Raw genomic sequence first — 16,975 nt, 5'->3', positions numbered from 1 at the left:
TGTTTGGTCTTGCCTGTATTTAGACCTGTATTGCTGCTGTTGAGTACATGTACACTGTCTGCCATTAAATCTTTGTCTTTTAGAAAGCAGTGAGTCTTTGCACAAAAAATATTCCCATATTATACCTAAAATGTAATGTGTTTTATACTATACTTTAGGCACAGGGCTGAAGGTTCAAAAGTCTGTTCTTCAGTTACCTTTCCAGGAGGAGGTTCAGAAGGTATCAGGCTTCCTCTTAAAAGCAGAGAAGAAAGGCAGAGCCTCAGTACACTCCCAGAAGTCAGTAAAATATTGAACTCTGCTGGGTTTACCATCTGAACTTCCTTATCTGTATTTCAGTATCTCATCCAGCCTAATAAGTACTATTTGGCTGAAGTATCTCTTTCAGAAAGACATCCAGACTTGCCTGAAGACATCAAGTGATGGAGAAGTCACCACTTTTCTTAGTTAATTAATGGAAAAAGCTAGTTGATGAAAGACTGATTTATTCACTGGTTCAATTGCAGCTGGTGAATTTATTGTCCACAGTTGATGTGAAAAAGCACTGCCTTTATTTATGAAAGAGCAGCAACGTGGTAACTTGGTTTGGTTAAATACTTGTGTTTTAATAGCATGTACTCTAGAAGACAGACTGCAGTTCTTAATATATGGTAGTTATTTTTCTGGAGTTACAAAGCAGAAGTAAACCATCATGGCTGGTAAGTTGCATCCAGAATGTTTCTGTATCATCAAAGAAATAGGTAAACATCAGAAAATTTTGTTTTGAGCGTGAGCCTGGAAAAAAGACCCTGACTCAAACGCAAGAATCCTTAGCCTCATGGTATTAAGTTTACATAGGTACCACATCACGTGGAATGTGGTATGTCAGATGCGTTCACCCTAGTGTTCCAGCCACAGGTAAAAGGAACTCTTTTTTTATCACTTTCTATGCTTTTAAATCTATTTTCATGAGCACATGGTATATTTGTGCTTCAGGATCAAGCTACTGGTTATATTTATGATAATTACTCTGATAATTCTTGATTATAAAGTTGCCATTGCTTCTGTTTAAATCTTTATTTTAGGAATGACTAGTATTCTTTTGTAACTTTGCAGAGTACAGATGCCAATTCAAATGTGAGGAAAAGAACGAATGCCACAGTACAGTCCGAAGGTGATGGTGGGAGCCGAATTGACACAAGGCACAGCTCCATCCACCCTCCCTCTGTAGCTCAGGGGTCTTCTGACATTACACCCCACTCCCTTTCTGCATCAAGTCCCAACCCTTTCACACGCATCAATGCATCAGAGACTTTATCTTCTGCAAGAGCTACCCCTCCAGCTCCTCCTTCTACCCCAATTTTAACTGGATTTGTATCCCAGCATGCCACAGCTGGATCCCCTTCCATTCAGCACTTGCTTGGATCTAGACTGGAGCAGATTCAGACCACCTCACCTAACACATTAGGAGCATCTGCAAAGCCATCTGCTGTCACACCACCTGCTCCCCCCGCCTCCCACTCTGGCACGAGTAAGATAGACAAATATGCACGCATTTTATTTCCTGTTACCTTTGGAGCATTTAACATGGTCTACTGGGTGGTGTATCTATCCAAGGATACCATGGAAAAATCAGAAAGTCTAATGTAGTTTTGCTGCTATGTAGTAGTTCCTAAATTATACTCACATCTGATGCAGAGTTTCTTCTTTTGAAACTATTTAAAAAGGTCAGTAATTCTTATTTATAAAAGCTGTGTGCTACTTTCCCATTGTAAAGGCTGGAGTTATTGGGGATAATTAGTTAACTCCTAACAAGAGTAACGGGTAACAGATTGGTCTTCCTCCCTTCAGCTGGCAGTAAACCATCACTCTTTTCAGACAGGCTGCTCTGGCTACACAGAACTTGCCTTTGGGAGGAACACCTAAACCAAATCAAATCAAAGGCAGAGGTGCATAGCTGTGCAGTGGAACACATCTTGACTGCTAGGAATACTCATGTTGATTATTACAAAGCCCTGAGGCACCCAGCACTGCTGTCTGGAGACAGCATTGCACTCTTGGAGTGCAAGGTCCGTGTCCTGAACATTTTGACAGTGCTTGCTAGAGAGGGTCTTGCCCTGCTAGATCAAAATTTGCAGAATGGGGGGAAGAAAATGAGCAGTGGAAAAAGAAAAGGGAGTCCAGCCTGGGAGAGTGCAACTCCAGAAAAGTTATGCAAAGGAGTTGTAGAGCTCCATATATTTTTACTAAGCATTATTTTGCGTTGCAACCTGGGAAATTCTCACTCTGGAATAGGAATGAGCGAACCTTGTAAAATCTGAAATCCGATGTAATTCTCAAAATTGGAGATTTTTGTTTGGTAAGGTGATCTTAAGTTTTGTGATTCCCTTTTGACCTTGCTGACCAGCTTGAGTGGATTTATTTCTAAATTACATCTGTTGTGGTAGATGAGGATTAGGCCCACAATGTTCAGCCTTTTATTTGAATTCATTGTTTTTCCTTTGGATGCTTTGGGGTTTGCCCCCCCCCTCCCATTTTTCAGTCACACTCCTCTGATTTGATTTGAACACATATTTCTCTCCCTTATATAATGTTTGTGTCAAGAAAAATTTTCAACACTGTTTTAAAAGTGGCTTCAAAACTCAGCAAAGCAAAATTTCCTCTGCTCAGAGTGTGGCTATGGCACGTCTTTGAATGAATGAATGACACAGCCTTTTGTGAAGGAATGCTGTGACGTAATTAAGAAAAGAAATTTCTAGGTGAAGCTTGAGGGAAAAAGAAGTTTCTGTTTATGATCTGTTTGTTTCTCTTAAACTATGGCATAATAAGCACTTTTCCTGCCAGCTCAAATTGCAATATGCAAGCAGGCAACTTTAATAAAGAACTGAATACTTTAAACCTGATAGAAATCTTGATCAGAGATGTTCTTCTCAGCAGAATGGGTGGAAGATACACTGGCAATAATTCTAAAAATGTTTGTACAGATCCATCTGGTTAGGCAAACGGTTAACATTTCTGTGCAAGTGACAAGTAAAAATTAAAAGCCAAATTCTCAGCTGTGATCTGGCTGTGCCTTTGGAGGTTCTGGACTAATCCTTAGCTTCAGTTGACTGGAATAGCAGACTGATTTCCTGTTATCAAAGTTTTATGCTGTGGCGGGCAGATCAGGTGAATGTTGAGTGGTTCTGTACCCAGGTAATGATCAAGTGAATGATGGAGACCACAAGGTGCTGGGGTAATTATGGGTATACATGAGGCTGCCCTAGACTATGCTGGGACAAGAATCAGAGTAAAAATACCTCGTAATGGTGAAACTGTGGCTGTATCTTTGTGCCTCTTTCTTTTAGCCAGTTCATAGCTGAGAATCTGACCTTTAATTTACAGGACCTGGGAGGCTGCAGATGTGTACTACAGCATATAGTATGGATCCCAGGCTGCTATTTCGTGTATAACATTGGACTGTTGGTGATAGAATGCACAGGATGTGGGAATGTCTTATATGACTTTATTATGATGTAGTGATATAAACAGTTACCTTAGTCTTTTGTTACTTAAGTTTTATCTCAGAAGGCCACGTATCATCCTTTCCTTTTTGCCTTTCACATCTGGAAGCCTGAGATTACGACACTCCCTAGAAAACCATTATGCATGCCATAGCACAGAACTGGAAATGGAGCAGCCATGCCAGACGTCGAACTGCAGTAGTTTGCATCTTTGGATGTATCTGTAGTTGCTGTAGTTGTTTCTTCCCTAATTTGGTCACATCATTGCAGATTGTCAGAATGGAAGATAATATACAAGAGATTGTTTGTTTATTTTGTTTAGCCAGAAGTAACAAAGCTAATCTGGCAATTACTGACCATAACTGCACAAATCATGAAATATTTCTATGAAGAATAATGGCCTTCTGTGTTGAGAACCTAGTGTTTGTACTGGAAGTTACTGAAATTACTCTTTGCTTTCCTCTCTGATGGAAACCAAGGATGTTTTCTCTCAGGCAGAGCTTTAAACAATTCACTAGAAACAGCTGTCTCTTCCTTCCACCCATGCCCATAATACTGATTGTATAACCAGCTTTTTCAGTGTATTGTTTGGTAGAATCAATGCTGGTTCGGGCTATTTGACCAAGAACAATCTAAATGTGGTCTTTGGATTCATTTGTAGTTCCTGTTTCATTTTGAAGACTTATAAGGAGGAAAAAAGGATTGCAAAAATTAATAGATTCCAAATATTTATTTCTGTGCTTCCATTTTGGAAAAACATTTTAATGATACCACAGGAAAAAATATTTTTAATATGTCAGCCTATTTCTGAAGTACCTTCCAACACTTGCATGCCTACCTACATTCAAAATGACGTACATATAAAAAAAAAGTCTCATCATGAGTCTAGGGTTTATTTATTGCACTGTGCTACATTTTTGTGTTATAGCCTACGAAGAAATTACCATAACTAGCATTTCAAAGTACTTACAGACAAGTAAATAGGAATTTGTTGTTAACAGTGGTTTTTCATTATATTTAATTTCCTTGTAGAGTGATCAGAAGCAGTAAAGAGCTTGCAGTATACTCAGTAATACTGGCAGGTTCTGAATACTGTGTAATTCAGAAGCACAGACAAAAGCAGGAATATGCTAAATATAGTGGCCCAAATGTTCAGTGCTGCTGACTAAAATCCCAAGGGAGAATGTTGCAGGTGTCATTTCAGTGACCAAGTGGCTTATTAGGGATGGATTTGAGTGAGATGAACTCTACGGGAGGTTTTTTTTTTTTTATTTCTTCCCCCCCACTTGCCTTTGTCAGAGAATCCTTTTTTGACAGTAACGTAGTGATTTAAAACTCACTAAACACTTCAGATAAGTCATCTCTATCAACAGGAAAGGAAACTGGATAGAAAGCCAGAAAACCTCACCAGGAAACAGAGCTAGATCGTCACTGGCTGCTGTTTCCTCGGAGACATTGTTACCAACAGCAGAACTCCCACAGATTGCCGTGATGCAGCCCCAACCAGTAGCACAGTCATTTGAGAAACCCAGTTAAAAACTCAGTTCAGGAAGGTTGGTTCAGATTCCTTCACAGGAACAGAAGTGTATTCTAGTCAGTTGCGAGCAATGTCAAATTTTTAGCAGCCCATATTAACAGGTGCCACTACAACTGCAAAAATAACGAATCCAGGGCAAGATGACAAACCCAGACTTCAGCACTCCATGGTGACCTGAGCCCTTACATCTCACCTGTGGAACTTGAGTCTGTTTCTCTTCCTCTAAAATGGACTCGTCTCCATCAAATGGATGTTGGTGACGCATTTTATCTCCCATGTGTCTTTTAAGGGGAAAAAAAGTAGACCTTGTAAACTGTTTAGTCATGCCCCCTACATTACCCTGTGATCAGGCAAGCAGACCATATGGTAATTGAATGAAAGAGGTAAATAATTTAATAGGGAACGTGATTAGAGCTTTTCTATTAACAGCAGCTAAAAGTTACTGATTACAGTGTTCAAGCATAGCCTTTGGCATCTCATAATTTTAATCATTCAGGATGGACCTTGCAAAAAATTGGGGAAACAAAGTAACTGTATTTAGTAGGATTTAACCAGTATTTCTACAGAAAAGTGAATGAACTCAGCTTTTCAGTATACACAGAATTCTGTCTCCTTCCATTTCCTTGCATACCTTCTGTATGTCATTTGGCTCCTGTGTACCTTATGCTGTAGCACAGTGTCTGTGTGCCATGTGAGAACATCACAGCGTACAGTGTACATTTATCTAGTTTATCCAGAGCTAACATTGTGATCTCCCTTGTGCTATCGGAAGTGGAGGGAGGGCCAGAATGGAAGAAATGACCACACAGGTTGTGTAAGACACATATGTTGGGCACCTGGGACGTTTTCCCATCAATGCTACAGACTTCCTAAGAGAATCTTTCTCCATGTGAGAAGCTAGAGCACAGTTTCTGCTGTAGCACAGTCTCCCTCCAAATCCCAAAAGTTTCCAAGAGATCTATTTAGAAAGCAGAGTAGATCACAGACTTTGGACGCTGGCCTCCAGAACTTTTGCTTGACCCAAAAGATGTAGGAGGAAAGAAATTTCGGTATTTCCTTGTCTTCCTGGGACTTGCCAGTAGGGCTTGGCTGCACTAAAATGGGTAGGTGTGTGGCTAGCACTGTTGTGAGCCGCAGTACAGACAGCTGATGAAATGAGTCCTTGGTTTTATTTAATCCTAACATTGAATAACAAAAAAATGGCAACTGCAGTGTTGAGAAATCTAGGTGAAGTATAGTATTTACAGATGATATGGATAAAGGCAAGGATGGCCAAGGCTGTAGGAGTATTGCAAAGCTGCAGAACTATGTGGCATTAAGTTTGTGGATGGTCAGTGAGTGGGGAGAACAGGAGGTACTTCTATGCAGAGTCTGACAAGCATAAACCAATACAGCATAAAGTTGGAGGAGCAAAACTCTATAAATAAAATTTCTTACTCAGTGAAAATCCAAAAGGTAAATAGCCTTATGGAGGTCAGTATTAATCGCAGCTGCCCCCACCCCCCAAAACAAGGAAAAATCCAGGGGAAAAAGAAACCAGTTAAGTGACAACAGCATCTTTTCTCCCCTGATATTTTTTTTTTCCCAAGACTTTATATTTCCTTTACTATGTGATTTGAAGGTAAGTATCATATATATATTGTTGTGAGGACCTGTACTGGTGTCCACTGAAATCAATATGTGCTTTTCATTGACTTCAGTGCACTTTAAACCGGAGGTTTACTGGAAGGGAAAATGCACCATTTTGAAAGAGTCTGATATGAGTTAACTTGTACAGTCTTCATTTGTAGGTGTCTCCTCAGAGTGAAGATGTAGCTTTTTTGGAGAATATGAGTGCGGTGAGCAGTTTCAGCATGTTCTGAGTAAATCAGTCTCTGAAAGTAAGTTTTTGCCACATCCCAAGCAAGTGAGGGTAGTGCGAAGTACAGATTATTCTCTCTTTGCTGATGCTATGTACTGTGTTCTTAGCTGGAGGGAACAAAAAATGCAATTATTGTAAAATTGGTAGAATTTGTAAAAAATACTTTATTTTCATGTGAATTAGACAATGTGGTAGGTATTTATTTCAGAATTGACTGCCTTCTACTCTGTAACTTAGTGCATCTACAAGTATCTCTTAGACTTTCTTATGCTTTTTGTGTTATTCCACTAGAAAGGACTTCAAAGTAAACCAGTTACTATCCACTGCAGTTCACTACATTTTTTTGTCATAATTCTATTTTCATTTTCTTGTGCAAGAGAAACTGAGAGCATGATAGCTTCTTTAAAAATAACAGCAGCAAAAATAAAAAGCCTTGGAGATTCCCTTTTTAGAAAACCATCAAAAACTCCCATCAATTATTCAATGCTCTTTTTAAATAATACCATAGTTTTAACATTTAAAAATACTAATGTGATCGCAGCCTGGATACCTCTCTCTCTCTCTCTCTATATATATATATATATATTCGTATGTATCCATTCAGATAATATGAAATCCCTGAATTGTAAGGGAGGCAGGCTCAAGATGCACTTGCAAGCAGTCTTGTTTTAAAAGACTGGTTTTCTGGATGGAAAGCACCTTATGAGGCAGAGTTTTGTTGTTTGGGGCTTTTTGTTTGTTTGTTTTCTTTTAAATTATCTTCATATTGCTATTTTTAAGAAAAAGATCCCAAGGAAAAATATAGTATTACTAGTTAACCCTCAGCTAGCCCAGAGATCTAGGTTACTTCTTGCTGGTGGTCTTGTTGATCTCCTTCAACATTGGCTGTGTGTTTTTGTGAATGTTATATCCAAGTTGCTTTTAACTGACATAGCACTCTCAGGGTGATCTGATGGCATGAAGAAGCATTTAAAGAAACAATAGTTGTTTGTGAATGTGTTTCCATCCTTGGAAGAAACCTAACTGGAGTTTGGTAGAAGAAGCAGGTGACAGTATGAAGCACTCAGCTGGACTTCTGAGCTTGATGCGTAACAAAATTTAGTTGGGTACTGCTTTGTCTTGCCTCATCATTTTGTGCTGGTGGCTTATCTCCATGGTAAGTAAAGATGCACAATGTTGTAGGACTCAGAAGTCCAAAATATGTAGAAGTATTTCTTCAAAGTGCTTTTGGAGTATGGGATGGTTAACCTGATTACTAACAGTAACTTCACAGTCTGCTTTACATTTGCAAGCTTGAAAATCTCTTGTTCTGCTAGAATGGACCAGGTCATCAAATGAATAAAATGTCATCAATAGATTATTCTGTATGTATATGTATTTCATTTTTTGTTAATTTGTGGCAACATTCTCGGGCACCAGGTCAGTGGTGGAGATCTGAGAAGTTTCAGATAAACAGAGTTCTTTTAGAATTACCTGAAAATATAATTTTGGCTCATAGATGCATGCCTTTGCTGATCCATACCAACAGCACATTCATGGTGGAAATAAATCCACTTGTGCAAAATCCTGGCCTTGAGTATTTAACCCGTATTTGGAGGGCTCATAATGCACGTTGGGCAGGTCAGGACTCGGGGCACATTTGCTCTAAGAGGCTTCTGGACTGGAGCTGGCTATGTCCTGCCATCCTCTGAAGCAGTCAGCACCAGACAGACCACAAGCAGAATCCAGGTTGGTTTTTTTGGGTCAGTGTTTTGGTTCTTTTTTTTTTTTTTGTTTTGTGGTTTTCTGTTTGTTTTGGGGGTGGTTTGTTGGGGGTGGGGTGGGTTGTTTTTTTTTTTTTAAGACTGTATTACTGCTGAATGTAGTGCTTCTGCCTTCTTCCTTGCTGTCTGGCTTTGTGTGGGGAGCAGTATTTGTGTGGTTGTGGTGAGCTGGCTGAAATAAGTTGTCTAGCTAAAACCCAGTTTGTCTTGTCTGTTGGCTGGTTCGTAGCCAGTGGGATCCGTTCTCTGATCTGGCTCCGTCTTAGTGCTGGTACAAAGGAGGTGGTGAGGAGGATGGGACTGATGTTTTGAGCTGGGTTAAAGCTGTGGTGTGAAACCACAGCCTGAGGATTCTTATCCTCCCTCCACCGGCATTAAAACAGAGCACACTCAGGCTTGTTTTTGCACCTCAGGTGCCCTCTGTAGTCGTTTTTGCTCCACAAAGGTGATTTTGTGAATTGCATCAGTGACAAATAATGGGAAAAAAAGGATAAACAGGTCAGAATTTATGAAGGAGCCCAAATCAAGAAAGTTATTTGGAGAGAGAAAAAGAAGAGAAGGAGAAACATGAGTAAAGATGAAAAATTTAGTTTCTTGCTACCAAGCAGTTATTTTAAGATATGTCCTATTAGAGGTACTAGAACAGCATCTGGCAGGAAACAGACAGCCTGGAAATAATTATTTCTTCATTATAAGTATAATGAGAAAGTAATAAAGAAAATAAGTTGCTAATGCCCTCTTAGAACCATTTATGTTCCATTGGAGTTGTTTTCATTAAAAAAGGGTATTTTCATTGTCAGCCAGGAAGAATTAGGAGACAGAATAGTAAGGGAAAAAGTTTGAGTTTTATTAGGTATTACTGTTTCTCTTTGGTTTAGAGCATTTCTCAACCCAAAATATAAACAGTGACATTTTTTTTTAACCTTTCTGGGACTCCATATTTTTAATTTTCAGTAATGAAGCACTTTGGAACTTTTTAGCATTTAACCTGCTTTATGTTTAAGAGATTGAATACAGAATTTTCTGCTTCTAATTTAAGCGAGTTATAGAAGGGGTGGGGCGGGGGGGCGAGGGAGAGAAAAAAAAACTTTCATTATAATAACAGCCAGTTTTGGAAGTATCGTGCCTTCCTACTAAACCTGAAGATTTCATTCCTGTACCTGAATTTACGGGAACTTTTTAGTGCTGAGCATTTCTGATAATGTGGTCCGTACTACACCTTGTGGGCTGCAGCTGCATTTGAAGTAGACCCGTCTGAAAATGTACATCCAAAACCTCGGCACTTGCACAGCTGTGAATCCTGCCCAAGGATCAGCACAGTTAATCTGTCCTGTGTTGAACACAGTTAATCTGTCCAAGTTTTCTGGCGCTGTGATTAGAAGACTGGAAAGATGTGAGCTAGTAGCTGCTGCCAGCTGGATGCATCCGCATTGCTGTGTGTCCAAGCTGTGCTGTGGGGCATGCGGGTCCTTGGGCCACTGGAGGTGCAATGGAAAATGCTTTCTTGGAGTACGAAATAGGGCCGACTGAAGCTGAAGAAAACCGTTCAGCTCAGCACTGCTGACACTGGCTGTAACAGCACTGAACATCCCGAAGGAGGACCAAGATGTGTTGCAGTGTTGTCTTCCCTTTGCCCGTCTGCTAAATATTGTGATATGGAAAGTGGTGAGAGTGACAAGTACACATATGGTAATGAAACAGAGCATGCTTAGAGCTGCTGCCTGGTAAGTACCCAGAGTCTCATGACAGCAGTTGTGGGCCTTCCCAGAAGCAGAACTGCATCGCTGGCGCTGGCTTTTTTTTTTTTTTTTTTTTTTTAAAGTATAGTAGTTATGTCCCTACCAGTTCTGCCATAGCTAAAACATTGGAGAAGGGATTTTCTCTTTGACACTCGTTGGAGAAGGGATTTTCTCTTTGATACTAATTTCTTCATTTTGTTGTGTATTCATGAAGAAGAAAATCAAGTTGAATTTATTTCTAGTTTTATTTTTTTTCTTTAACAAAGATGTTTCCTCACCTGTACACATGGAAATCACAAGCTCTGTTGCAGACTTTGGGAAGGTAGCAAACACAAGGTAGCCAATTTCAGGAGAGTCTCTGTGACTATGAAAACAGCTTTTGTTTTCAGATAAAACCTCTCATTCGGAGAGTATTTAGTTACAAATTTTTAAATGAGCTGTAGTTTATAAAAATATTTTCTCTGTACTGAAAATGTGAATTTTATTTGTAGCCATTTCACTTAGGAAGGTAAGACACAATGTATGTGGGTTTTCTGTTAAGCTAGTTAATGTATGTCATGGTAGGAAAGATGCTTAACTGTGTGATGTTCAGTAGCCATTTCATAAATTACATGGGTTGTATATTTTTTCTTTGGAGAATATGAAGATTGTACGTAAACAGAAAGTGGGAGAATTCTGTAGAGAAATTTCAAAAAGCTACTCTTCACTTCCTATCTGGATATTGTATCCATAACTGTAGTGAAATCAGGTAAAAGAAAATATGCGAGTAAAAAAAAAAAAGATCCTCTTTGGTCTTCATACTTTCAACGTTTCTTACCAAGTATGTGAGTTAACAGCTTCCCTATACACTTGCAGTTTTTCCCTCTGCTGTGCCATGAGGGAAGCACAGAAAGCAATGCCTTTTCAAACAAGAGCTAGGGATTTTTAGGTTCAGTTCAACAGGACGGTCGGGAGGTCACTATGTCAGTGCTGGCCTTGCCAAGTTAGGAATGTGGATTTTTAGGTCTGAATTTAGTCCTGGTAGAGCAGTCTGGTCAGCAGAAGGCATCCCAGTTCTGGGCGAGAGCAGCTGAGGATGGAGACCATTAGGCGTTTTGCTGAGGTAAGATGTGAGAGTTGAATTAGGCTTAAGAGCTGCTCATTAGCTATTTAAAACCCCTAAGTGTACAATCTAAACCCATGCTTCAGCGTGTCCTGCTACTTAGTTGTTCCGGACCTGTCCCTGGCTTTGCTGCCTTGCCTGGCGGCTGAGGCAGAGGGTGGCAGTGCTGGGATGGGGTGGGCTTCGCACGCCTTCCCCTCAGCCGTGGGCTCTCACGGTGCTTGAGCATCACAGGGTGGAAAGCAGCACCTGGGCAGGGATAGGGCATGTGCCCATGGCCATGACAGATAAAACCTGACAGCTGAGCAGCAAGGTGCAGCGTGTGGAGGGCTGGAGTACTGAAGCAGCGGCCTCTAAAAATTGTTGCATGAGTTTCAAGATCCAGTGTTAGTGCAGTGGCCTAAAGCACTTTGGAGGCTTGAAATACAAGTCAGTTGTAGAGCAGACAAAACATTTTCTGGTTTCCACATTTCCTGGGTGAATGCTAGCACTGCCAGCCCCCTCGTGCTGGTACCGTTTAACTTGGATGTATGTGGGGAGTGTTGCACCAGTAGCAAATATACAGAGCAGCAGCAGTACGTTAAAAGTCTGGTTGCAGACACAGTGTTTGCTTGCTGGTAATTAACTAAGCCCCCTAACAGTTGCCTCAAGTTCCTGTTTCTCCTCACCTTTAACTGCCATCCTTGTGCTCTGCCAGTCGTGCCAGTTCCGATATTCCAAATTGCTGAGGCACTTCCGTGAGCTGTTAAAATTGGTCCATCGAACAAATGACATGGAACATCCTGTCTCTTGCTCTCTCAACTCACCATGGTCGGAGGCGCAGGCTGGGAGATAGGCGCAGGCTGGGAGATAACTAGCCATACCACCCGAGGAACAAAAAGAAAAACAGAATTTGTTTGATGTGCAGCAGCTGCTATAGCTGTGTGTCATTTTTAAGCTGGGAAAAAAGCAGAAAAGCAAGAGGATGGTATTTACTGGTATTTTAATTAACTGTAAGCTTTTCTTTTCCTGTGAAGCCCTGACCATTGCAACCAAAGTATTTGAGTTTAAGCTTAGATGTTGTAAGGAATACTCCCAGTGAAAAATACAAAGCTTTTTGAACTATTTTTATCTTTGTTTTCTGTAAAAGACTTGGCATGCAGAAAATACACACTGAAGCAGCATAATAGAAATGCTTTTTTAATACCTTCTTAGGGAAGTTTGAAATCCCCTAACCTCTCTGTCAATGATTTACTACTTCTGCAATATGTGACTGTCCTAGATGCATGTTGCAAGAGTTTCTGTGCCATGCCAAATTCTGGTGGTTATCCCTTTGTATTGACTCATACGTTGAAAGGAAATCAAAGCAAGGGAAGCTTTGCCGTTGAAATCTTTTACATATTCATCATGCACATTTTTGCATGGAACAATGTGGCTGAGAGGATTGGAAGAATCAGAAGTTAACTAAATTATTTGAATTGATATATTCAATGCTGGTCACCTGACTAACAAACTCAAAAGGTGGTTTGATAGCTGTCAACTTGTTTTGCTATTGTGCAGCTTAACTGTTACCTTCCTGTATTATGAACATCTATGTATTTGGAAAATAAATCCATCTTGCAAGAAAGACTGTACAAAAAATTGTTCCTATTATACTCCAGTGTATATTGCTGATGTCAAATAAAATACAATTGTGAGAGTTCTTAAACAGTTGTCTTTCTAATTGTGGCCCGAAGCAGGAAAAGGAAGGTTATTCTCCTGCAGTTATTGCTGGAACATTGATGTTAGCTAAACGATTCAATCAACCTGATGCTTTATATATGTGAACAGATAAAGGGATGGGCTTCATCAGCAATATGATGAATGATAATCTGTTGTATTATAACTTTTATTAATAAGAACTTATTAAGACCGCAAACAAGTCTACTGATGTATCATTATCAAGATATGTCTTACTATGTTAACAAGCTAAAAGCTAAATAAATTACCTTTCCTCTCACAGCAGCAGAAACAAATAATACATATACTAGCAGTGCTCCCCCCCCCAAAAAAAAAAAGGAAAAAAAAGAGAGAAACCCCACGCTGTCAGTTACTTTACTTCTTTACATGACCTAAAGTAATTTTCTGATAGTCTGTGCTTGGGCCTGGTAAAGTTTTCCATCATGAGAAGGCATGGACTTGCAAAAACTGTGTTTCAGTAAGGATGAAAAATAACAAGCAATAACTCTGTGTAGAGACAGATGTATGGAGAAATCATTTCAGTATGCACGGTGGCCCTTGCAAGGCAGGGAGCAGGACATCCTCATTTCTTTTGCAAAGTGTGGCCAAGACCATCAAATCTTTTTGCAGGCTGAGATGAGAGCTGTCAGAATGGCTTACAGTACTGCAAAGTGCTGTAATTGCCATTTGCTTCAGGCACAGGTGTTGATGCCAAGAAATCTTCTGTATTTGACAACCACAGCTAGTTCATAGATTTAGGAGACTCTACATCCCTTTCTCCTGGCTTCTTTGGCTGTACTTTTTAAGCCTGATGCACAAATTAGTCATATGTATTGCAGCTGCCACTTAATGCTGTATGGCATGATGCTACCCCACATCACACGTTTTATTAATGGCACTTGTCTTGATTATGCAGGGAATTCTGCTGTTAGGCTACAGATAAGGCCTGTTTAGCATCCAAGGAAAGCTGTCATTGACTTCAGTGGATGCTGGGATCAGGTTTTAGTGCAAGTCAGAACTCCGGCTCCTGGTGGTGTAAGAGGAATTCAGTCTGTGGGCTGAAAGCAATTAGGAAATTTGCTCTGGGCTGGTGCAATGCACCTCCTAAACTCATTTTTCCTACCTCTTCATGCACTTGGGTGTGACTAATGTTTCTTCAGAGCACCAGGATCCATTCCTGGTAATTAGGAGCATGAGACTTCTGTTGTATGTATATCACCAGCATGAGTTGAAGGAAATTGAGCCTGAGTTTGCTGTCTGAGTAGTCTCACTGTTGGTCCATGAAAAATCGGAGGTTGATTCCCATTAAATTTTCGAGTTTTATCTGTAGCACTTAGAGAAAAAACACAACTGAGGAGGACTTGGCTGGGGAAGTCAGGTCCTGGCTCCTTGCCTGCCACTGTCTTCTGCCCTTTTCCTCCTTCCTTTCTGCAGGGCTCAGTCTCACAGATGATATCTGGGATGCTGTGTTGGAGTGGTCCTGGAGAAGAGACAGGTAAGTATGCTGTTGTTTGAATAGGAAGTCCTGGTCTCAAATTCTGAATATTGCTGCTCATCTAGTGAGCAGACTCTGACCTGGAATGCCTTAAAGATAAAACCATCTCTCAGCCTGTTAGATGATCTGAGATGGTAAGAGTAAAATTGTCTAGGAGACCAAGCAGATGACAGCTCCAGATATAAGTGAAGGAACACCTGGGAATAGGCTGGATGTGACCGTGTGGCTTATTGTAGCTTATGCTAGCAAGTGCCATGCCAGGAAGGCACCTAGCACAGGCACAAAGGCAGTTGCATTGACTCCAGCCTGGGGGAGAGCACAGCTGAGTCAGGCTAGAGGGGAAACTCAAGAGATGGGGTGAAGGGTGGTCCCAGTGTGGGAGTGGGAAGGAACTGGGCACAACCTGATGTTATTAGATGAGGGAAGAAGGCGGCAGGAGTTGATGTGATTAGGCCAGCAAGATGTAAAGAAATTACATATCAAAAGCTTGTTTTTCAGCTTTGCTGGAAAGTGATGGGTAGTCTTTAAGAGGTGTAGAGGACTTTCCCTGTAATGCTGAGCTGGTTTTAATGCTGATGAGAGCCTTTGGATGGGAATTATGCTGCTGCCTGGAGGGGTAGTGTGAAAGGAATCTTGCTGGAGAACGATCAGGTGTGAAGCTGTTGGGACAAGATGCCAAAGGCATTTTAGGATGGTGAATGTGTCCAAGAATATTGGTATTTGTTGCAATTTTAGATATGTTTCCTATATGGCTTTTTCTGTTTGCTCTGTGGAGATTTTTGCTTTCTCAACTGAGAAAGTTTCATTTCAAACTACAGAAAATCCATTAAAAATGTATTGAAGTATTTTATTTTTCAGATGACAAGAAGCTGAATAAAGAGCTGCTCTGAAGTGTCGTTCACAGCATTAGGAGAGCATGCCAAAGCCACATGAACAACTCGGGGCTCTCCGGTGTTGTGTCTACTGGGTGTATTTTTAAAACTGATGACAGACTGAGGTACTTATGTCCTTTCTTTACAAGGCTAATGGTTAGAGCCCATAAAAGACCTTCAAAGACTCCTGCCCAATTTACAAGGTGTATATAGCTGCAAGTTCCCAACAACATAAAATAACTAAAACCATAACATGAAGTAATTATAACCAGTGGGCCATTACAGCAAAGGATAAGCCCCTTGGGGTCCCTTGAATTTCCCTTGAAGCACACTAGAAGGTGTTTTTCTTCAGGAGTCTGTCCAGGATCTGGAGTTGGTAAAGATGCACGATTCAGTTGCTGGTTCAGGAGATAATTTCGGACAAATTTTTCACAGTATTTCTGGATCCCTTGTTTGAGAAACCTATATGCCCAGGGAGCCTTAGCACCAGGTAACGTTGTATGCAGAGTGCATATAGACAGGTGTTAGGGCGCCTACAGATGTTACTGGATTTGGCCCTGAATACTGCTAAGATAGCAGCTGATAAAGCAGTTTATGGCCTTGCATTATGAGAACTGGACTCAACTGAAGAGGCCCCAGAGTTACGTGGGATGTACGGACACAGATCCAGCTATAGGAAGACTATTTTTCCCCAGGGACATAACCATCCTGTGAGCTCCACCACAGCTTTGCTGGATAAATGCCATACTGGTTTTCACATTTGTCTCAAAGAGAGACTGTAAGGTTAGAGGTTAGCTAGTCAGAAGTTAAATTGTCCTGATTATTTACATGGCTCTGGACCTGTCTGAACAATTCCTTCTGCTGCAATGTGGCAGCCTCTTTTTTTACCATGCAATGGACTTTTATTCCTTTATTTATTCTCCTTAATAATGTTCTTTGCTTTTACGGAGACCAATTACATCTGTTGGTTTACGCTGGAAGTTGTGCTTTTGTTTTTTCTAAATTTCCAGCTCCTCTAAACAGCATTGCATCTTTGTTGTGGGATTCATTGTAGGCTATAAAGCACAGCAGTGCCTTGGAGACTGTGTGTGTAGGCTCTGCTTCATATGCTGAGAGCTGAAGGCTGAGAAGGTGGGATGCCTTGGGGCTGCAGAAGCAGGCCCCTGTAGCATTCCCTGGCCCATTACATGGGAGGAGGCATTTGAGGTCTGCTTTCATGCTTTCCACATAGCTTCCAGCTTCTTTAAGCAGCTCTGCTGTCTGAGAGTCACTGCAGGTAGCATTACCCTAAAACCCCTTTTCAGTATGTTTAAACTTCACCATATAAGATTGCAATAAATACTACCTTTGGAGTGCAAGTGTGATAAGTATTATCCCTGAATTTGAGAAAAGATTATAGCTGGCTGTGGATATAGCCACATAAGTA

General features: G+C 40.7%; 1 protein-coding gene across 4 annotated transcripts in view; it reads left to right on the top strand.

The window, feature by feature from the left end:
- The window catches only part of GABRA4 (gamma-aminobutyric acid type A receptor subunit alpha4), a 49,090-nt gene extending 36,778 nt beyond the window's left edge, over positions 1-12,312 (top strand). For all 4 annotated transcript variants that reach the window (XM_080404062.1, XM_080404061.1, XM_080404060.1 and 1 more), the window contains one exon: positions 1,096-12,312. In XM_080404062.1, coding sequence (XP_080260188.1) covers positions 1,096-1,629 — 534 coding nt within the window. In that variant the 3' untranslated portion in view covers positions 1,630-12,312. The remainder of the gene's footprint in view (positions 1-1,095) is intronic.
- Positions 12,313-16,975: the final 4,663 nt, after the last annotated feature.

Source organism: Falco punctatus, assembly GCF_963210335.1.
Source record: "Falco punctatus genome assembly, chromosome: 1".
In the NCBI taxonomy this organism is placed as follows: Eukaryota; Metazoa; Chordata; class Aves; order Falconiformes; family Falconidae; genus Falco; species Falco punctatus.
Note: the sequence above shows the minus strand (reverse complement) of the source record. Positions and strands in the feature narration are given on the sequence as shown.